At 38.2% G+C, this 24,284-nt stretch overlaps 1 protein-coding gene across 1 annotated transcript in view; it reads right to left on the bottom strand.

Moving 5' to 3' along the window:
- The window catches only part of cfdp1 (craniofacial development protein 1), a 54,809-nt gene extending 30,788 nt beyond the window's left edge, over positions 1-24,021 (bottom strand). The window contains exons 1-4 of the mRNA XM_028448709.1: positions 23,819-24,021; positions 20,154-20,277; positions 8,908-9,115; positions 8,345-8,448 (exon numbers count right to left, since the gene is read on the bottom strand). Of these exons, the coding sequence (XP_028304510.1) occupies positions 8,345-8,448; positions 8,908-9,115; positions 20,154-20,277; positions 23,819-23,885 (503 nt within the window). The 5' untranslated portion in view covers positions 23,886-24,021. The remainder of the gene's footprint in view (positions 1-8,344; positions 8,449-8,907; positions 9,116-20,153; positions 20,278-23,818) is intronic.
- Positions 24,022-24,284: the final 263 nt, after the last annotated feature.

Genomic DNA, 24,284 nt, shown 5'->3' with positions numbered 1-24,284 from the left:
ACACTCGGGTGGACTGATCAATGGTTCGCGGCTCAACTAGTCTGGGACACTGGGATGGACGATCCTTCTATCCTATTCTGTTTATCCCTCTGTTCACTAACCCCAACCAGTCGAAGCAGATGGCTGCCACCTCTGAACCTGGTTCCACTGGAGATTTCTTCCTATAAAAAAGAGGGAGTTTTTTCTTCCCACTGTCGCTAAATGTTTGTTTATGTGGATCTTGTTGGGTTCTTTCTTCTTTTTTACTATGGGCTTTATATTTTGTTCAGCGCTTTGAGATGACTTTGTTGTATTTTGCGCTATATAAATAAAGTTGAATTAAATTGAATATTTACCCAATGAGTTTGCTCATTTGTCAGTCACGACATACAGCATGTTTGCACTGTCTGAGTGTCTGCGCTAGCTGTCCGTGCTAGCCGCTACATTGAGTTGGTAACAAAGGCTGCAAAGCTCCGGTGATAAGGCAAACTCTTTCTTGCACAATTTGCACACAACTAGGCTTTAGATTACCATCCAGTGTTTTCAAAAGCCAAAATTAAGGTAAACAAAGCTGAGCAGCTCGGCAGTCTCCCGTCTTGTATTATAGTCCATGCATCAGTATTATGGGTATACCAGGAACTCTAAAAATAAGGTTTTGCGCTGTTTGGAGTGCTAATAAAATAAAAAAAACAATTAACGGAATTATTTTTTTAGCATGTTCATTTTTCCTGTAATTAAATAATTGCAATTAACGCGTTAAAGTGACAGCCCTACTTAGTATGTCATTTCCACCAGCGTTTTCCCAGCTAGTTTTAAATCTGCTATTATTAAAGGGCCCATGTTCAGCTAAATTAACTTTTCTGTGTTTTAAACATCATAACAGTGATATTTGAGCTACATACACATGCCCAAAGTGTTTTTTTCATTGATTCTCTCAATCATTAGTTAGAGGGTGATTTGCTCCTTTCTTACTGCAGGGCGAGCCCAAACACCTCGCTTCAATTTGATGACGCGCGTGCTTCTTCATTCCATGCACCAATGCTATGGAACACTTCACCCACTGAAAAAGCTAAAAATGTATTAGTACAATTTGTTTAATGGTTGATCTATTTGATGTACAGCACTGTGATTGATGTACAGCACTTTGAAAGTACTCCATGAACAAAATGTATTATTATTATTGTTATTATTAGTGCTGTCAATAGATTAAAAATATTGTGCAATTAATTATTATGAGATTAATCTAATTAATCCCTTTTTTAATCTCGCCTAAAAATAGCTGAGAAACACCCTCAACTTGAGGTATTTAAATGAATTACATTATTGTTTCAGAATGAAAGACTGATGCATAACAAAGTGTCTATAAAGTCATTTGTTAACACATTTCTATTCCACTGTTTGGGAGACTAGTCCCAAGGGCTGTTGACACCTTTAGTTTAGACCATTAGGGAAATATTGAGGTGTACTTTAGTCAATCTACAAATAATAGAAAATACAAATGAAATAAAACATCAGGTCCATATATAGTGCTATAAGTTAGCACCTCATAAATAGTAATAACATTGTACTGATCAATACAATTATTGAACACCAAACTTGTTTTTGTCTCTTCTTCAGATAATACATAAACTAGAAAAGCACTCGGATAGCGCAGACCTCCACCAAGCAGCTCAAGCGCAGCCAACATCATGACATCAGTGTACTTAAACAATGTTTAACAGAAGTTCCACAGTGTAGATGGGAAACTGAAGGGGACATATATTCATCTATATATTTTCTTTTGGTAGCCAGAAAATCACAAGAATTTTAATCACTTGTTACTTGTCCCATTTATCAATTTTCCTGAAAATTGGATCCAAATCCGTTCATAACTTTTCAAGTTATCTTGCTAAAAGACAGACTGACAGACAGATAAATGGTGGGTAAAACATAACCTTCCCTGCAGAGCATGCACCGCGACTACCCACCCAACAACACCGTTGTCTGTGTTCGTCACGGCTACCTGAAGCTACTATGCTGCGATACAACACGGACCACTACTTGGTTAAAACCAGATAACCATCCAACAAAGGGAACTGATTCAAGTTCCTCCGTCATGTCCACCAGAAGTTCAACAAACACGGGGACAGAGATTAACCCGCAGCAACGATTATGAACTGGAAACTCAACTAAAGCTAACTATGCTAAGCTAACACACCGACACACAGACTGAGCTCAGTGCTAACGCTAACCTCCATATAAAGAATAGACCAAGTAAAAAGATTAAAAGAACACGTCTTACAGTCATAAAGCCACAGAGAGCCACCAATTTTTTTATGGTCATATTTAACACTTGTATGGAAGGCTAAAAGCTAAACATCACACGTGTGAAATAAATATTAACATAATAACTAATGTCACTATTCATTCATCCCAATTTGTGAAACGCAATTTTTTTAAATTATATTTCATCAGCAGTAAAAAAACTTATTGAAGTTATTTGTGCTTATGTGCTTTTTTTTTTTTAATTTATTTTAAGTGAAGAATTAAATGAATTACATACAAAAACACTAATAGTGATCCACATGCACAAATATATTTCATAAAATATCAGCTCATGAGCTGTTTGAGTCAGCAGTTATTGTAGCCTTCTTAAATGTGTCTAATGTTGATGTATTCACATTTATTTGTGTTTGTAAGGAACCTGTTTACACTAAGTTGTGAATTTTTTTTGTCAATATCGCCCATCCCTACTGTCCACTACAATCATTTATTCACTGACTTTGTTCATTTGTCACTCATGGACTTATTCATTTTGGCTCTGAAACCTGTCATGTTGTCCAGTGTAGATTGGCCACTCAGTCTAGTGATGGATTCCCACACACACCAAATATTTTACCAAATTCCCAAGACTTAGTTCTGAACCACTAAGATCTATTCAAGACCATTAGAGTGCAAAAATGAGCAGGCCTTTCCAGTGTACTAGTGTAACAGAGCTCTGCGAGTGTGCCATGGTTAGTAGCAAAAACGTGGCACAGGGAAAGCAAGTTGTGTTCATCACTTATCCATGATAATGCATTGTACAATGGCGCAATTGCCTTTGCCACCAATTTTCCAATATTTTGTAAAAAACGGTGCATCAGCTATTGAATGTAACATTAAACAACAACTAGCCAAATGCAATCATGTTTAACTATAAGATTACAATTCCAAGTAAAAATGCAAGCAGTGATTAAGGGTCCTCACGCTCGCTGAGGCAACTGCTTCCTACTGGCTGTGTTCAATGTCAAACTCCATCCCGTACGGCACGAGGTCTGGTTGCAGAGTGGGGCATCTAGTGCCGGTGAAAATGATTCATAAAATGTCATTATTGGGGGGACAGCCTGTATCCAGATATTTCTGAGGCTTTCTGTCTCTTTCTCCTCAGCTCAGTTGGTTAAGGTTAGCCTTTACACCGATGTGATTGGCTATATCGGATCGGCCGATATTTTGCATTTTATCCAATTAATGTGATTGGCTGTAATGTCTTCATATGCTGATCCGATCAATTATGTCGTTGTCGTGATGAAACTTTTTGTAGATGCTCCCATTGTATCGTCTCATTTACACCAAAGAGTTGTTTGTTTTATGTGACACGGCTTTATTTCACTCACAGGGCGACCGTGGCTCAGGTGGTAGTGGGTCGTCTTCTGATCGAGAGGTTGGGGGTTCGATCCCAGTACCTGACTATGTGTCGAAGTGTCCTTGGGCAAGACACTGAATCCTAAGTTGCTCCCAGTGGTCGACTAGCGCCTTGCATGGCAGTCCTGTCCCACTGGTGTGTGAATGTGAGAGTGATTGGGTGAATGAGCTGATATGTAAAGCGCTTTGAGACTGCTTCAGTGTGGTGATAAAACGCTATATAAAATCAAGTCCATTTTTACCATTTACATTTGTGGACAAAGGTGAAAACCTATGAGCAAATAGCCAAAAAAGTCTCTGATTGGAGTGGAGCAGCTGAGCGCTTGACTTCTTCATTGATTCGTGATCCGCACGGATCTCTCCACAATTCGGCACACGTGGTCCGGGGATTGGTTGATGGGGGGGGAAAAAAAAAAGTTTTCATCATGAGCCGCATTAGTAATGCCTCGATGAAGCCTGTTCTGTTTGCGATGAATGTGTATATATACTCCATGTGTCCATGTGTGTGTGCGCTCCTGGTCGTGCATTTGTGTGTGATTCCGTGAGAGTTGAAGAGAGACACACACACAAAGGAAGGGAGAGAGAGAGGCTCTTATTACATGAATATTGGCTCGAGTCCGGATGGCCATTCTTGACTATTGTAAGAATTTGAAATGATAAACTCAGATCTGCTTTCTTTTCTTTTATTCTTTTTTGATGATATGGGCGCTTTTAATTCACTCTCCATGTTTAAAAAAAGAAGGTGTCATGCCTTAATTTTTTCTCATACACTTACCTATTTAAAGGATGAAGGTATCATGCCTTATATTAAACTTTAATTTGTTTTTATATGATTCAAAATTGTATTTAAGCATTGGATTGACACCTCAAGTTTAATGTTTGTATCTAATGAGCAGGAAAAAAAATGTTCTACAAAATAAATGGAGAGCAAAGTTCTCTGTCTTGTCTTTTTTTTTTCTTCTGCTGATCCAAAGAATGATCCAATCTGAGACTCAAAACCGTGATACGATGCGAACCGTGAATTTTTTCATCCGTTGCACCACTACTGGGAAATGTATCGAGATTTATTTTTTCGATATATCTTAATTCAAATCTGATTCTGATTAAGATATATCGAGTTTTCTATTTTGGTGATACAGAAAATTACAATATCGCCTATATCAATACATTTTTATTTTATAGCTAATTTGGAATAAAAGATACTCGTTTTAGGAGTCGCTGCTTTTGCTAGATGGTTATGTCTTCTTTTTGAATAGTTAAGGAGAGGTTTCGTTTATTCAGAAAGGTTTTTCAGGAAAGGTTTATCTCCTGACATGTTTTGACTTTCAACTGCCAGTCTTCGTCAGAGGAGTTCCTTTTCGGTGAAAAAAAGTGTTTCGGCTGGTGGCCGGAATTTTGATGCATCACTAATATATTTTAAACATCAAAAATAAATTGGCTATATTTCCAAAACAGTTCAATTATTCCATTACTTTTCAAGACTGGAAAATCAATTTTTCAAATTCTGCTAGCTGCTACATAGTTAGCACTGAGGTGGAAGAGCTCCCTTGGAAGGCTGAAGGTTAGCAGACCTCCAGTGATCCACAAACTCTTTCTCTCACAATTTGTAGACAACTGGGCTTTAATTTTCTATCCGGTGTGTTTTTTTTAACTAAAATTAACGTGGACAAAGACTTCTCCTTAGGTTCTACCGTTGTAGATGGTCCATCAGTATTATGGGTATACCGGGAAGGCGTGCAATAGAGAAAGATTTCTCCATTGTTGTTTGGGGTGCAAAAAAAAAGTAATTAACGGCGTAATTTTTTTAAAGTGTGTTATTTTTTCCAGTAATTAATTAATCAATCGCAATTATAGAGCATACCAGCCTGTCATTGGGCAAGACACTTCACCCACATCGCCTAGTATGAATATAGCGTGTGCGTTATTAATTAATGCATTAAAGTGACACCTCTAATTATTATTATTTTTGTCAAAGAGCTCCAAACAGGTCTGTAGTGGAACCTGTTAGACACATTTATTTATTTATTTTTTTTAATGGGAAAAATACAAGACTAAAGGAAGTGATATACCGTATTTTTCGGACTATAAGGCGCACCGGATTAAAAGGCGCACTATCAACGAATGGGTCTGACTGTGCCTATTTTCATACATAAGGCGCACCGGACTATAAGGCGCACCCGTTTGTTATTATTATTATTATTATTAAGACGCATTAAGCGAAATAAAAGTCAAATAAGTCAAACTTTATTCAACTCATTAACAATAACTCTTAACATTGTTCAGGTTTAACACATAAAATACAGAACAATACACTCACTTTTTCAGTTCAGTATGTTGAAGCACAGTAGTTAATTTCATATATAAGGCGCACTGTCGATTTTTGAGAAAATTAAAGGATTCTAAGTGCGCCTTATAGTCCCAAAAATACGGTAATTTAGTATTTTGAACAGCAATGTTTTAAACTTTTCATTTATATTTAGATAGCTACCTCATGTGCAGTTAAAACTAGAAATCTGTAGTGTTTCACGGTTGATCAATGTTTTTACAATACAATAAGATTGTAACATTCAAGGTGTTTAATGTCAGGATCAGCAGGTCAGACTTGTTAAAGATCAGTGATTAGCCAGAAAAATTGCAATCGGTGAGGCCAAAAAATAAATACATAAATGAAAATATGAGCTAATGATGAAATGGTGAAGGTCAGTGATAGTAAACTGTCTGCTACCTGTGCTGGCTCTCATGAATTTTGACAGTGAGAATATAGAGAATGATAACTATTTAACACTTGAAGAAGTAACGGAAGCAGAGGTGAAAGCAATCATTACAAACTGTAATTCAAAAAAATCCAGAGACGTTAATAATCTAACTATGAGTCAACTAAAAACTATAACAGCTGAAAAAACACCACCACTAACATATATCAGCAATCTCATTCAAAAATGGTATTTTCCCAGACCAAATGAAAATCGCAAAAATCAGACCGATCCACAAGAGTGGAGACAAACGAGATTTCACCAATTATCGACCTATTTCAATATTACCGCAATTATCAAAAATTCTAAAAAAACTGTTCATGAAAAGGCTGGACAAATTCATAGAAGAGAATAATATATTACACGAAGGCCAATATGGGTTCAGAAAGGGACGTTCAACAGCAATGGATATAACTGATACCACGAAAAATGTAAGAGATGCATTAGAAAATAATTTATTTGTATTCGGCATTTTTTTGGACCTTAAAAAAGCATTTGACAGAATAAACCATGATATTCTGGAGGAAAAACTTCAAAACGGCATTAGGCACAACGCCCTAAACTGGATTAAAAGTAATATGAGAATAGGAGACAATATGTGGACTTCGAACAAAACATATCAATATGCCAAACCATACAATGTGGTGTGCCACAGGGTTCGATTTTAGGGCCAAAACTGTTCATTCTATATATAAACGACATTTTCAAAGTCTCAAATTGCCTCAAACTAACGCTGTTTGCAGACGACACAACCATCCTATGCTCAGGTAAAGACATTAAAACTCGAATAGAAATGACGAATGAGGAACTACTGTATCAAAAATCCAAACATGGCTCAATGTAAATAAACTAGCCCTAAACAAAATCAGCAAAACAAAATTCATCAGCTTTGCAAATAAAAAAATAACAGAAAATATTAGACTGAAACTATACATGGATATAATTGAACAAGTAAAAGAATATAGAGCACTAGGAGTGTAGAAATTACAACAAATACTACATACCACATCACTGAAGACAATCTATTCTTCCCTTGTTGGGTCACATTTAAATTACTGCTCAGAAATCTGGGGAAACACCTACAAAATGTATCTTGAACCTTTATTTAAACTACAAAAAAAAGCAATTTTGATTTTATATAAGGCACCACACAACGCACACACAAATGAACTATTTGAAAAGGCTAAATACCTAAAACTGCAAGAAATAATAAACTACAACACACAAATTCTCGCATATAGGGCATCACTAAAAACACTCCCATATCAAATACAAAAACGTTTCACATACAAACACACTGCTTATGAACTAAGACATAATAATGTGTTTATACAAGAAAGGGTTAAATCTAACATTGGAAAACACAGCACTGTCAACAGAGCTATTACCAGCTGGAATAGCCTTGATGCAGAGACAAAACAAGCTGCAAACTTGGCTAGATATAAAGAAAAAACTCGGAAGACATTTTTGCAAGAATATGAGATCAACGCATCGATGAGAAAGAAGATGAACTTTTCTTTTGAACTGGAGGAACACAAACAATGTTTGGGAATCAAATCTATGGGGAAGAAGGACAACACGAACAACGATGGAGAGGAAGAATAAAAAAAAAAGAAGACAACACTGACTACAGATGAGAATAAATCCTACACAAAAAAGGAAAAAAAAAAATAAAAAATAAAAATAAAAAAAAAAATAAAAAAAGAAATTGTGTTCAGAACCAAAGAATGTTTGACCAGAGAGACGAGCTCTGATGTAAATTTTCTGTGTTCAAAATAGGGGACGGGACTCGGATAAGCAACCTGCTTCTCTCGTCTCCTTTTTCGGCATGTACAAAAAAAAAAAAAAAAAGAGAAAAAGAAAACTGTGAATGCAACCATGTTGGAAATAAACTGAATAAATAAATAAATAAAATAAATAAATGAACAGTTCCATTTTAATTGTGAACGTACCAAACTTCTTCTCCAGCAAAGTCAAACACTTTGGTGATGGTGACCTTAGCAGGACCTTTTTCTGCAGACGGCTTCAGCGCCTCCTTTGATCCACACGAATCACCCTGAAGAGAAAGAAAACATCAGTAAATAACAGCAAGTGCATCAGGTTCACTTCCTGCTGTTAGCACTAAGGTCAGTGTGATACTCACATTTATATTTAAACGTTAATATGAGGATATATTTTTGTTCCTGTAAAATATAAACTAAAATGTAAACTCATGCTGTTATCATACAAAGCTCTAAATTATATTTATATTTAAAAAAGTTGAATTGAATGCTGCTCATGTGGAAACGTTGGCTCTATTCATCATAGCTCTATTTTTTGTAATGACCAATTCTTGCATTTGGAGCTTTATAATTAAAGTTGAATTGAAGTTTCCTCCAGGGTCAGTAGGAAGCGCCCTCACTGTTACTATGAAGTGAACAGAACAGGTGTTGCCGTGGTAACTTCTGTGCTCCAGGTCTGATCCTATTGGAAGGTTTAAACTCCAAAGCCCTCCTCCATGCTGACGAACACTCACCTTCTGACCAATGGCTGATGTGGAATCCACTGGTGTGTCTTTGGGTCGGGAGCCAACGTCCTGCAGGAAACTTTCCCATAGATCATCCGATTTCTTCTTTTGCTTCTCTTCATTCTCAGTGACGCTTTGTGTGGTTTCCCTCAGAGGCTCCTCCCCCTCCTCTTCTAAACGCCCACCTGCATCCCTCAGCATTATCTTCTTTCTCTTTCTGCAAAGGTTCAAAGATATCATAACATAGATGACCTCCTATATCAACATTACTCTCTTGTGCAACATATCAAATAAAATATTGTTTATAACAATATTATAAAGTTTAATTTGCCCCAAGTTGCTCCTTTCCCTAAGATAAAACAAGAAGACAGTCATCAACATCCCCCACCAGATTGGTTGTCATTATAATTCACAACCTTTTCCTAATGTCCTAAATCTAAACTTAGATGTATACATAAGAACATATTATCACCCTTTCCACTTTGTGGCGGGGATAGCATTTATAACTAAAACTACAATCAGTTATGTAAGGGGGCCAAGCCTTCCCGAGCGATTCAGACCCGAGGTTTTGCGGAGCCCACAGAAGTACGTCATGAAAGATGACAGGCCATTTGCAGTGAACACGTGGATATAAAGTTTATGAAGGTGTGATTTAAAACGTGAAAGTTACAGGTCAAAATGCATTTGCACACATTATAGCGCCACTGAGTGTCACACTTTTTGGTATTGGTGGTCTGTGTGTTTTTCTATATATACCCTGTAAATTTCACAACGCTCGACATAATACTTCAGCTGAAATAAATGTTTATTTATATTTTATGTTGTAATAAGCTACACCCACTTTGACCAATCGTGATTAAGTTTGAAATATGGCCTCAGGAGCGACCCAAGGTCATACCTACCAAATTTGGTATAAATCTGTTTTGCCATTTAAGAGCTATACATTTCCCATATTTGCAGTGCCCCTAGTGGCCTAAATTATTCAAATTTGGTTCATACTTCCACAGTCACATGCCAACCAAGGATCTCAGATTTGGTGTCGTCAGCATTTATTATGATTTTTACTCATTAATAATTTGCGCATATTTTGACCAAACAAAAGTCTTTCCTCAACTTCAGATCAGGTCCAACTGAAGACTCTACGTGCTAAGTTTCACGCTGATTGGACAAAACCCCAAGGAGGGGTTTTCCCCGATTTTGCGATTTTGCACCAACAAAACTCAAGACAGAAATGGGCGTGGCCTAGCTCAGCTGATTCAGTGCTATTCAGGGAATCTGTAGATATGAGATTCTTGAATGTGTGACATACGTTGTGGGAGTTGACCTTGGTTATAATGCCACTTGCTGGTGGAAATATGTGAGTTTCGAACTCCATCAAGGTATTGATACTCTGAAGCCACACACCGAATTTGGTTATCCCATCTTAAATTTTCTGAGGAAAGCTGTCCACTTTAACTCGAACGGACGGACAAACCTATATCCCCCATCCACTACGTGGTGGGGGATAATAATGAAAGAACATAGACTTTGGTCTAAGGGTGTGAGATATGACGATAATAGATCGTTATGGATTTCAACATGACGACAATCTCCCAAATCACGGCGATCGTAGAACCGTCTGGAGTTCACATTTTAACCCTTGCAGTACCGTGTCTGTGTCATATGTCTGTCGTCCATACACAGAACATTCAATGGTTTTTTTCTCTGCCAAATCACATCATTTGCTTGTCAGCAATACAGACATTAATTAAGATTAATTAAGCACTTAAACAGGGCAGAAGTATGTTCAGCTCCCCCTCCCCCCCAGTGCACGGACACAGTTAGCTGTGCTGCTTCCTCCGTGTTAGTGGCTATCTGTCAGAGGCTCAGTGCAGATGTCTGTCTGTCTGTTAAACTGCATCAGTTCTGAGTGTTGAAGCAGTGAAATATGTTTGAGGAAACACTGCATGTTTTTCTCTTCTATAACTAACTGTCGCTGCGCTGTAGCGGAGATCTGCTGCTGGAGCTCACAGGGCTGTTTACACATCCTTAAAGAGACAGTGTCCTGAATGTGATTTACTTTAAAAAATACTTTTAACAACTCAGAGCTGCCCTGAAAAAAGCAACACTACATAATTTAATCACATTTCAGCCTTAATGAAGGAAAAAGTCAAAAGTGACAAAATGTTGATATTGTGGTGCTCGTGATTAATAAAAGGGTCTTAGTGGCATTTTTCTCCACTGACTTAGAACCATTATTGTTTTTCTTGTAAAACTATTGAAAAATAATATTAATAAATAGAGTTTATATCACCTATTGCCATTTTGAGGAAAAATATAGAGATATGAATATTGGTCCATATCACCCAGGCCTAATGTAACCAAAGCAGTAACGTTTTATCTTGTAAAGGATATGATTGTCCAAACTGTGTGAAATGAGGCGTTCAAACATTGCTTAAAGTAGGATTTTATTAATATTAGTTTGTTACCTCAATAACAAATAGGAATCACTAGACTGATATGATGCCTTGTTATGTAGCAAGGCATTTTTTGGACCTTAAAAAAGCATTTGACAATACAACATGACATTCTGGAAGAAAAACTTCAAAACGGCATTAGGCACAACGCCCTAAACTGGATTAAAGGTTATATGAGAAATAGGAGACAATATGTTGACTTCGAACAAAACATATCAATATGCCAAACCATACAATGTGGTGTGCCACAGGGTTCGATTTTAGGGCCAAAACCGTTCATTCTATATATAAACGACATTTTCAAAGTCTCAAATTGCCTCAAACTAACGCTGTGTGCAAACGACAACCATCCTATGTTCAAGCAAAGACATTAAAACTCTAATAGAAATGACGAATGAGGAACTATCAAAAATCCAAACATGGCTCAATGTAAATAAACTAGCCCTAAATGTCAGCAAAACAAAATGCATCAGTTTTAAAAATAAAAAAATAACAGAAAAAATTGGACTGAAACTAGACACGGACATAATTGAACAAGTAAAAGAATATAGAGCACTAGGAGTGTGGATAGATGAAAAACTGACATGGAAAAAGCACATACAAGTAGTCAAAAACAAAGTTGCCAAAAGCAGCTACATCCTATGGAAATTACAACAAATACTACATACCAAATCACTGAAGACGATCCATTCTTCCCTTATTGGGTCACACTTAAATTACTGCTCAGAAATCTGGGGAAACACCTACAAAACGTATCTTGAACCTTTATTTAAACTATATATATAAAGCACCACACAACGCACACACAAACGAACTATTTGAAAAGGCCAAATACCTAAAACTGCAAGAAATAATACACTACAACACACAAATTCTCGCATTTAGGGCCAAACTTTAAACACTCCCATATCAAATACAAAAACGTTTCATATACAAACAAACTGCTAATGTCCTAAGACATAGTAATGTGTTTATACAAAAAAGGGTTAAATCTAACATTGGAAAACACAGCACTGTAAATCGAGCTATTAACCGCTGGAATAACCTTGATGCAGAGACAAAACTGTATTGCCCGCTCCAATGTGTATTTTGGAGATGAAGAACTGCAATTGGTGATGGAATTTAAATATTTAGGCGCGTTGTTAGACTCTACACAAATATTTAGGAGTGTTGTTATGCTACGTTCACACCAAACGCGGTTTCTGCGGGACTGTTCGCGTCTGTCGCGCGAAACTTTCCGCAGGATTCGCGGGATCAAAAAATGTTTCCCTATTCGCTTCACATTCGCATCTGAAGCGAAGCTCCGCCCACCAGACTCCCAAACGGCGACAACCAGGCTCTGTTTGTTTCCACCATCAACTATGGAGGACCTCCGTTAATTCACTGCTCCTAACCTCGGAAGGGGAAGAAACGTCGGCTTTCCTGGCTTCACCAGGTTAACCAGCGCCACATCCAACTGGGTGAGCTTCACTGCCTGCTTCAGAAGCTACACCTGGATGATGACTGCTTCCAGCGGTACCTGTGGGTGACCAGCGCCCGATTCGACGACCTGCTGGGTCGGATTGGCCCACGGATGTCCCGGCAGGATACCAACTATCGGAGTAACATTTTATTACATCAGCCTGTCTAGGGACAACAGATGGAAATTAGCCGTTGGCTACAATCTGGCATATTTACATTTTTTTTTAGAATGTTCATTAAAATGTATTGTCCCTACTTAAATAAACAAATTATAAAAAAAAAAACAAGCTGCAAACTTGACTAGATACAGCATAAAGAAAAAAACTCAGAACACATTCTTACGCGAATACGAGATCAACACATCAACGAGATGGAACTTATCAACTGGTCAATGAACGCAATCGACTCAATCTTCACGAACAGAAGATCACAACAACACGAATCTGAAGATAACAAGGAACTTCGAAAGAACTGGAGGAACGCAAATAACGTCGGGGAATGAAATCTGCAGGGAACAAGGACGACACAAACAACGATGGGGAGGAGGAATGAAAAAAGACAACACTGACTTAGAGCTGGGCGATATATCAAATATACTTGATATATCGCAGCTTGTAGTCTGTGCGGTGTTGAAAATGACCATACCGTTAAACTCGCGGATTTTTTTTTTTTTTGAAATGTCATCTTAATGACAACATGCACAAAAGGGCACTATTTGTTATAAAATATTGTAGTGGCATTATGTACAAAAAGTGCACTTTAATTTTGTGTTTTGAAATGCCATGTGAGTTGCATCCTGCACTAATGTCTTGTTTTGAAATGTCTCTGTGACAATTTTGCACAGAACGTGCACTTTCTGTTGACAATTTTATGTTTGAGCCACTCACTGTTTAATAAATACAGTTATGTCAACTTTGACTTAGTTGTGATATCCCCTTTTTTGCATGAAAGTTTAAAATTGGCATATATTAATGCAGTATGATCAAGAATGTTTTAATGTAGACATATAGAATCATCATACTGGTGTGATTTTGTGCATCAAAGTGTTAATTCAAGGGTAATGCAAAATATCGAGATATATATCGTGTATCGTGACATGGCCTAAAAATATCGCGGTATTTATAAAAGGCCATATCGCCCAGCCCTACACTGACTACATTAGAGAATAAATCCTACATAAAAAAGGACAAAAATAAAATAAAAACAAAAATGAAATTGTGTTCAGAACAACTGTTTGACCAAAGAGACAAGCTTTGATGTAAATTTTCTGTGTTCAAAACAGGGGACGTGACTTAGATAAGCAAACTGCTTGTTTCGTCTCCTTTTTCGGCATGTACAAAAAAAAAAAAAAAAAAACTTCTGTGAATGCAACCATGTCGGAAATAAACTGAATAAATGAAATAAAATAAATAAAGCATGCATATTTAACTGGCACATTGGGAGTTAAATAAATCTGTCCCCACACACTTAAAATCTCTATTTCCTTCCAGAATAGTGTTTTTGTTGGTTTAGTTATTTTACCAGGGATTTAAAACTTGAGAATCAGAATCAGAAATGTTTTATTGGCCAAGTACAGTTTTTAGGACAGCACAAGGAATTTGACTTGGTAGTCAGTGCGCAAAATAAAAAAACAAAGAAAACCAGCAACAATAATAATAATGATAAATATAAAGGATGAGGGAAAAATAAAGGATAGATAGAGAATAAAGGATAAATATGATAAATATAAATATATATACAGTGCAGCAGGTAATGTCTTCATGGAGGTGGTGATCGGGTGGGGGAGGGGGGGTTCAGTGGGTGACTGGGGCTGTGTTCATGTGGATGGTGGCAGAGGAAAAGAAGCTGTTTTTATGTCTGGAGGTTCTGGTCCTGATGGACTGAAACATCCTTCCAGAGGGGAAAGATTGAAACAGTTTGTGACCAGGGTGGGAGGGGTCGGCCACAATCTTTCCTGCACGCCTCAGAATCCTGGAGGCGTACAGGTCCTGGAGGGAGGGCAGATTGCAGCCGATTATCTCCTCTGCAGAGTGGATGATACGCTACAGTCTGGCCTTGTCCTTGGACATAGCTGCAGCATACCAGATGGTGATGGAGGAGCAGAGGATGATGCTGTAGAAGTTCACCATCATCTTTGTTGGCAGACTGAACTTCTTCAGCTGCCGCAGGAAGTACATACCCGCGCACAAAACGTGATGACGTTGGTACCGCGCGAAGCTTTACAGCACATAGCGGTGTCAGAAGAGCTCGTTAGCCGATGAAAAGGTCAAAGTTGGCATTACCCATGTATGTACAGTATGTATGTATGTGTGTATACACACGCACGTACGACACCACAGAGAACTCATGGAGGCAGAGGACAACGTGACCGTCAGGACTTCTCTTTGCTCAGCCAATAGTGGGACTGTGACGGACTGTAGCAGCTCATCATCAGGTCCGGGTATTTCAGAGGGTATAAATATACAAATAAACACATTACTGGTATATTAACCCATATAAACCAAAAAATATGGAAATGGGACCTTTTACTGCTGTGAATGTATAAATAATATGTATATATTAGGGATTTAACGATTCACTCAACTCCCGATACGATTCGATTCATGATACTGGGTTCACGATACGATTCTCTCACAATTTATTTTACAAAATGGGACTGTACACAATGACTGAAAAATATTCCTTTATTTTTTGGGGGGAAAAAAATAGAAAATACTGTACTATTTTCCTTTTATATTTCATTGTCAAAAGAATTCCTTGATAAACTATTCAAAACAATGTGGTTTAACTAAAAATAAATCTTGAATGAAATAAATAAATAAAGGAATAATACAAATGAAGAAGAAGCCTATTAATTTAAATTCTGGTTCTACACTAAACAATGCAAAACTACATAATAGTTCCTTTTCTTTTTAAAAGTGCAACTGAAAATGTATGCTAAAGTGGTAATGTTTAATGTTACATGTTTAAGAGTAGAAGGCGGCCAGAAAGAAAGCAGTGGCAGATTCCGCCCGCCGCCTACACTTTTGGACAATAAGGATATAATATATATATATTCAGAACATCGATGTGAACCGTGATACCTATGAATCGATTTTTAACTGCCTCACGATTAATCGTTACAACCCTAGTATATATAAACAGTGGGTATATCTATATGGTGTTTCAGTGTTCTGGGACACATACTCACAAACTCTGTAGAATCACAACAAACAAAGTGTCTTGGGGAGCAAAGTGTAGTGTATTAATTTATTCATCCAAATGTAACCAAAAACAGAACATAACAAATACAAGCCCAAATAAAATGTCTTGAAAGAAAGGGTGATACTTTGCCAAACAAAAATCAATAAGCCAGAAATAAAACGCAACCTTTTGCAAAATTTAACATGAACCTTAAAAACAAAACATTTAACATTGGAAGTGCAAGGATGGCAATTTTATGACAGCAGAACCTGGAACAAGACTGAAAAATGTTGACGCGTTATTTTTTTAAATCTCATTTTAGTTCTCTTCTTGGGCCGTGTTGTGTTAGTGCACTTGTGGCATTCCCAATTTTGAGTATGTGGAGTTCCTTGGAGTCCTGTACAACTATAATGAATTGCTCAGAAATCTACAAGTGTCCTGTTCTCAAAATACCAGTAATATGTTATACATTTGCAGCAGTAAAATGTCCCATTTTCATATTTTTTGGTTTATATGGGTTAATATACCAGTAATGTGTTTATATCCGTCCGTCATTGTAAAGAGGGAGCTGAGCCAAAAAGCGAAGCTCTCTATTTACAGGTCGGTCTACGTTCCAACCCTCACCTATGGTCATGAACTTTGGGTCATGACCGAAAGAACAAGATCACGGGTACAAGCGGCCGAAATGAGTTTCCTCCGTAGGGTGGCTGGGCTCTCCCTTAGAGATAGGGTGAGAAGCTCAGTCATTCGGGAGGGGCTCAAAGTAGAGTCGCTGCTCCTCCGCATCGAGAAGAGCCAGATGAGGTGGCTCGGGCACATAATTAGGATGCCCCCTGAACGCCTCCCTAGTGAGGCGTTCAGGGCACGTCCCTCCGGAAGGAGGCCCCGGGGAAGACCCAGGACACGCTGGAGAGACTATGTCTCTCGGCTGGCCTGGGAACGTCTCGGGGTCCCCCCGGAAGAGCTGGAGGAAGTGGCCGGGGAGAGGGAAGTCTGGGCCTCCCTACTGAGGATGCTGCCCCCGCGACCCGGAAACGGCTAAGCGGGAGAAGATGGATGGATGGTTGTGTTTATATCCTGAAAAATACCTTGAAATTCTGGGTTTTACTCAAACCCCTCATCATCACGTCTCTGCAGAAGGAGACCTTCCACTGCACCTCAGCACTGCACTCAGCAACAACTCACTAATTTCACAATTTAAATACACTATTTCTACCTTTGTTTTTTCTATATCTTTACTTTGTATTAAATAAAATTGTTTCTCTAACAGTTGGTTAAATCTACACATTTATACTGTATATAATGCACATACAGGATGATGTGTAACAATAATCAGTAAAATTAGCTGTAAACACATTTTTTAGAACTAAATATAAGGTTATGCTGTGAACAAAAAGAAAGGAAGACGAGCCAGATAATTCTAAACTTTAGAATATAATACAATCATAACTTTTAATCATAAATATGATTCCTCAAAATAACCTTTGATATCTTTGTCACAATATCTGAGCTTCCAGTGAATAATTTATAAATTAAAAAAAGTTCACTGATGGTGACATTGAGATCTCAATGTCACTATCAGTGAACTTTTTTTTTTTATTTGTAATTTAGTCACTGAAAGCTTCTCTGGTGGCGTGTACAGTGATTGTTGTTGTTGTATGAAGCCAACATTACTGCAGCCCTGCACATCATTGTTGTCCTGTAAAAGTCTCTTTATACAAAGACCTAAAAACAAATCCCTTTGAACCTCCATTCATGGTAGTTTTTACCATCCAAGAGTCTTCATTTTTAATTAAATCCACTGCTATTTGGTCTCTTAATTTCTCTTTCTTTCTCACTAACTTGGTTCTCTGTTCCTCGTGTCAATTTCGTCAAAACAAAGCGGCATCTTTAATATTTCTGTTACGTGTGAGCAAAAGTAACGCAATTTACCGACTCTGGCTGTAAAGAGCAATTTCTTATCTTTCATAAACTGGTGGAATTTCTCCAATAGAGCAAATATGAGCAGAGGTACGGTCATTTAAATTAACATGTTGCATTCAGGGGCCCTGGGAAACCCGGTCTGTTCGTATAATCCAGCCGTGAAAAGAGCACGTGTCTGGGTAAATATTGACGTATAGTTACACTACGCAACAAAAGACATGAAATTAACAGCAATGAGCATGTACTGTCAACAACAAACCAGAGTCGCTTAATGGTGACGTAATGCCCTACTTGTGTCATAAATTAACGTGATGAGTTTGTCTGTGGGAACCGACTTGAGCTGGTGATCATGTCCGTTCTACCGTGCCAGAGGAGGGATGAGATTCCTGCTGTGAGCTTGGAATGACCGGAGCTGGCAGTAGGAGTACACCCAAATTGTTATATCTTGATTTTATTGTCATTAATCATTGATACCCCCTGTAAAAAAAACTCTTCATTTAAATAGTTTTTTAAAGCAAGAGGGAGCCATTGCAAAAGAATCAAAGAGCCACAAGAGACTCCAGAGCCGCAGGTTGTAGACCCCTTCCCCGGGAAAACCACAGCTGAACATCTGTCCTGGCATCAAATCCCATCAGTTCTGGCACCTCCATGTTGATTCTGATGAGCATGTACGCTCTATCGCTGCGCTCGGCACGTTCTTCCTTTTTACTGCTGCCTTGCAATGTGAGTGCGCTCTCAGTGAAGGGCTAATTATGCCTGCCTCCGTTTGCGGACCGCGCGCACTCCAAAGGAGCCGCATTGGTGTTTATACTTGGCGCATTCACTGTTGCATTACCCGCAGACAAGTTGCATTACCCGCAGACAAGTTGCATGAGCGCACACAGTCTCCTCACCCGCGGCGCAAGAGAGACGTGCACTCTGTGGGACGTGACGAAGCGCTCAGCCGCTCCGTCCAAAATAAAGTCACTATACGCACTCGCACGGATGGGACCACATACTATTTTCACTAGCACACACTGAAAAAATAGGTACGTTTCACAGAAAATGCAAATTTTTGACCCGGAAGCTGAGAAATCAGGCTTTTTGTGAAAAAAAAAAAAAATAACTGTCAAGCAGAACATTGTCTTTGAGGCTAATGTTTTTAGCTTTAGTGACACCTCAAACATCAGAACATTGGTTTCCTTCTGTCAAACAACAAATCAACACTGAGACCGGGCTTTTGATTCAAAGTGTTTATTGCCATTTGCACAGTAAAGAAACATGTTTCTTTACGGCAATGAAATGCGGCATCGTGATACGCTCCGAGTCTCACCGCTTGTTCACTGGTTGTTGATCGCTTTCGAACACGATCGACATATTCAATAGTCAACCTAGATCGACACATGCAGTGTGCGCTGCTTTAAATCCACCGTCTTATTTTCTTCCTCATAAACTCCTTCTGTGCTGTTATAACCATCGGCTAATCTCTCAACCCAAAGTGCGGTGCTGCAATCTACAGGGTAGGAATTGGTCACTACACCAATGTAGAAGTCTGCTATATAATGGGAGACCTCGCAGTGTTTCCTAGCAACCCCTGTGAAAAAACACAATTAACGTACATATTGGTCAATGGCAGTGAATGTTCGGACTTGAAATGACATATGTACATCAACGGCAGTGAGTGAGTTAATAAATTTAATGGTGGATTAAGTAGGAGTGTAATAATATCACGACAAGGCGATATTTTTCCGAACGATCGATTACCGCTAAGTATCATTTTTTTTACTAAAATGTGCAGGTTGGTCGTCACAGAAATGTCACTGTTGAAGGAACCAATATATTGTTTACTGGAATATTGCACTATAATGGTGTCACTGGTAAAAAAAGACCCTATTTTTTGTTCACAGAAAGCACTATTGGAGATACTTACTCGTTTATATTGGTATGTTGACACTTATTTACAGAAATGTTGCACTAAAATAGTGTCAATGTTTATAGGACACTTTTTCAATGTATTGTCTTTCAGAAATATAAAATAAAAATGGTCTTTTTTCACTTCATCTTTTTTTTTTCTTATGTCATATTATTGTAGATTGATTTCTGACCAATATATCAATAATCGCAGTATCATCATATCGTGAGATAATTGTTATCGTGAGCTTTGTATTGCGTATCGTATCGTACCCAGAGGTTCTCACCCCTAGGATTAAGCATCTGAATAGATTTTCTGCTTCCTAGTATAATAATCTGTACCTTATGTTGATGCCGTTTTTCTTCTTTTTTCTGTTGACATGGTCATGATGTTGAACGGTGTCATTTTCATCGAGAGGATCTTCTTTTTCACATTTATCCATGTCATCTTCACTGAGGTTATCATCTGAAGAGAGCAGATTAAAACTATGTCAAAAACAAACTGATTGGACAACAGGTTATCCATTCAGCTGATTGGTCACTCAGGAAATCAAATATTGACATTATTTTGGAATATTTTCAATTTATTTCCAAAATGTCTATATTTATGATTAAACAAATGTCAGATAAAATAAAATGATAAAATGTGATCTAATAAAAGAAAACTTGAGGGATGGAAACACTGAATCCTGACTGGAAACAAGAGTTGTAAACATGTTTGTGTAATTAGATTTAAATGTTTTATTTGATAGTTTTACAACTCAAATGACAAAAGAATATCAATACAATAACAAAGGTTGATTCTAAACTTCACATTTCTTCAGCGTCAGAGAAATGCAAAGAAAGCAATATTCTATTTGGAATAATTTTGACTAAGAGAAACAGAAGTTATATTACTGTACTGACAGCATTGTGTGTCTGTACTGACAGGTCAGTGTCTATAGTGTCAGTAACACAGGGGCGGAGCTATGGGTGGGCCTGGATGAAACAGGCCCATCCATATTGACAGATGGCCCACCCAGTGAGATTCATGAAAAAAATAAATATATATAATTTGTGAAAATATAATCTGTGAATTAAGAGCTTTGTTCTAGATTTATTAGACAAACTTCCATGTAAAATCTGGAGAGAAAAGGAGTGGAATGGTAAGTGGAACCTTTAGCACTGTAGTTGTTTACACTCATAGTAGATGCACTTCCTGGTTCCTGCTGTGTTTCTTCCTCTGAAACTCTGCCTTTACAGGTCAATACTTGGTTGAAGTCACCATAAATTAAAGCCTTAAGCTTTGTATTACTTATAAAAGAAGCTGTAGGTAATGTAGTGATGATTTGTGTAGCTTTTGGACCGTTTTGTAGAGGTATAATAAACCGCAACAGTAAAGAAGAGCGGTGCTGATAATATAGCAAGAGTTCGTCAGCTTGCGCTGAATGTTTACACACGGGAAAATCTCTAAATCAGGTGGATGTACCTTATGTATATTGCTCCAGTTCATTCCTAAGACTTCCTGATGTGACTTCAGAAGAGTTGAAACCCCAATATGCACTTTTTGTCCATTTAATGTACAGAATATAATATTAAATGATATGAGAGAATATTGATTTATTATTTAATAACTGTGTTGCTGACTAAACTAATCTAATTAATGTATGTATGTTTTGAATATATTTGAGCTGATTTATAGACAAAAAGCAAATTGTAAATGTGTCTGAAAACAAGTTCAATTGTAAGGGAAATAAGAGACGAACGTAGAGAAGGATACGCATATTCGTGTGTTTCTTCCTCTGCCTTTATTTTACAGATTTAATGTTATTGTGATCGCCATGCCTGGGACCGGTAACAAAAACATCATCTTTAAAGTGATTGATCGATGTCCGTCGCCAAACTTAAATTCACCATTGATCAGAATGCAGGTTAATGGAGCAATGCAATTCAACTTTATTTATATAGCATAAAATACAAAGTCATCTCAAAGCGCTGATCAAAATATAAAGTCCATAGTAAGAAAGAAAGAACCTAACAAGATCCACATGAACAAGCATTTAGCGACAGTGGGAAGAAAAAACTCCCTCTTTACTTATAGGTGGCTGGCTGCCACCTCCAGCGGAACCAGAACCTGGTTCCGCTGGAGGTGGCAGCCATCCACTTCGAATGGTTGGGGTTAGTGAACAAAAGGGCAAAAAGAATAGCATTGAAGAATAGTCCATCTGAGTGCTCCAGACTAGTTGAGCCTATCTGAGTGTCCCAGGTAGATACAGCTGTTGGACAATGGCTCAACGGGCTAAACAGTTATCTTTGAGCAACTTTTTCAAAAAAAATTGTCGAACTGTGAAATTTTACAGAACAGAGGTCAAGTTGTGGAGTAGCAGTCTCTACTGTATATCTCACTTATAGGTATATTATCCGTACTGTAGGCTAATTTACAGTGGCCTGGCAGATTTTATTATAGAAAGTGTCTGGAGGTATGTTAAACGTAGCCATAGTTCCCGGGACTATAGCAACGTTTCTGTGTCACCACTGTGCCAGGATAGTCGAGCGGTCTAAGGCGCTGCCATCGCCACCAACGTGGGATTTGCTAGCGTGTGAACGATTCCCACTTTGACTTTTTTTTTTCTTTTCTCATTTTAACATATTAAGACGGCAAATTAAACTTTTAAAAATACATATCCGACAAAAATAAATATTTTAGGGTTAGGGATAGAGTTAGGGTTAGGATTAGAGCTAAAATAAAAGGGTTAGCGGAGTAGCTAAAAATAAACATGAGCTACACGGAACTTTAAGTCACGTGATGCACCTATCGTGTGACCTAAACTGGCCAATGAGGAGCGCTGCATATCCATAGAGTCGCAGTCTACGGATACGTTTAACGTACCACTGCCCTCCACTCTTCACTCACAGGATCACCCGTGTGTGTAGAGGAGTCTGAACCTGGGAGGGATGGAACTGGTTGCCGGGGAGTTGGCAGCATCTGTGCTGCTTAAATAATTGTGCAGGCCTACACAGGCCTTCAGTTTTCCGTGGATGGAATTCCATCCGTCATCCCAGGATTTGCCATCGTGCTGCCAGTATGTTGAAGCTGTTCTCTATCACTCTCCTGGCACGTGAGTGACGGTAGTTGAAGATTTGCTGGGCATCGCTGAGGTTTTTCCTGTAAGTACAATAAGATGAGGATGATATGTCCTTTGCTTATCCCGCATCAGGTTGTGTTGAAGAGGTAATGCAGCATCAGCACGTGGTACAGGGACTGTAGTTCCTGGAAGATCGGCTCCTATGATTAAAGGACGAGTCGACCATCGTCGCTTTCTTTTCCGTCTCAGTAGTAACAAACGACAACACATTTCCTCTTCTTCGAGGAGGAATAGGAGAAGTAGACGAAGTCTAGCCGTCGCCGCCATGTTGTAAACAACGGCTACTTCTTCTACTGTACTTTTATACCGTGGTTGGCGTGTTTGTAATACACTGCCCCCTGCAGTTTGGTAGCGGAAGCCGCACGAAGTATAAATGCAACATGCGCTTTTTCATGCGGATTCCGTGCGTCTCATTTCCGCCCAGCACGATGATGCGTCAAGCATAAAACAGCCTTTATGATGTCTATGGAAGCCACAGCCTTTATATAGCTGATCATAAATCGCTAACATAAATCTCATGTCAGCTTTAATAATAATCAGGCCCATCCTGATTTTTCCAGGCTCACTCATTAGCTACGTTCTGGCTCCGCCACTGCTTGCACAATGTGAGAGCTTGTAGAATATGATGTTTTTTTGGGTTTTTTTTTTTTAATTATTGGCGACAAATATCGTTTACAACCACAATTCTCCGGTTACAACTTCTAGAATCTGCCGCTTCAGAAACAAAAACTATTGTTCTCGCGTGAATCTGCGCTGCTTGAGTTTTGCAACACATTTTGCGAGACGTCTGTAGTAAAACAGATATGTGCATGTAGAAATAATAACACGTCAGTGTGTGTCTGTACTGAAAGTGTGTGTCGTGTTTATCTGTCTGAATCAGACCTGAAGGAACGTAGTCCGCGTCCTCGTTCGACGCGTATCCGTCCGAGTCGTAATCCGAGTAGCTCATAGTTTTTCTTTAGTTTCTAAAATGTGACTCATTCGCTCACGGATCCATGGTTTAAACAGCACGTGTTGAATCAATAACATTAGCTTTGCTTTTATGAAAAAGGACCACTTCCGGTTCCACTCTTCTTCTTTGGTTAAGCGCGCTGACTCCATGCCTTTAACCCAGTGCTGCCGCGCTGGTCAACAACGGAATGTCAGTAAGAGTCACTTTTGAACTAATGGTTAAGTTATTTAGTTCTTTATTAAACAAGACTTTGAGACTAAAATTCAATGTTTATATAAATACATCAGAAATAGTAAAATGCATAAGATATCAAAACTGTTTGTTAAGATTACAAAAACATACAAATAAGTATTCATAAAATTAAGAAAAGTATGTACACAGAATAGAAAATGTGAT

Source organism: Gouania willdenowi, chromosome 6, assembly GCF_900634775.1.
Source record: "Gouania willdenowi chromosome 6, fGouWil2.1, whole genome shotgun sequence".
Classification (NCBI taxonomy): domain Eukaryota; kingdom Metazoa; phylum Chordata; class Actinopteri; order Blenniiformes; family Gobiesocidae; genus Gouania; species Gouania willdenowi.
Note: the sequence above shows the minus strand (reverse complement) of the source record. Positions and strands in the feature narration are given on the sequence as shown.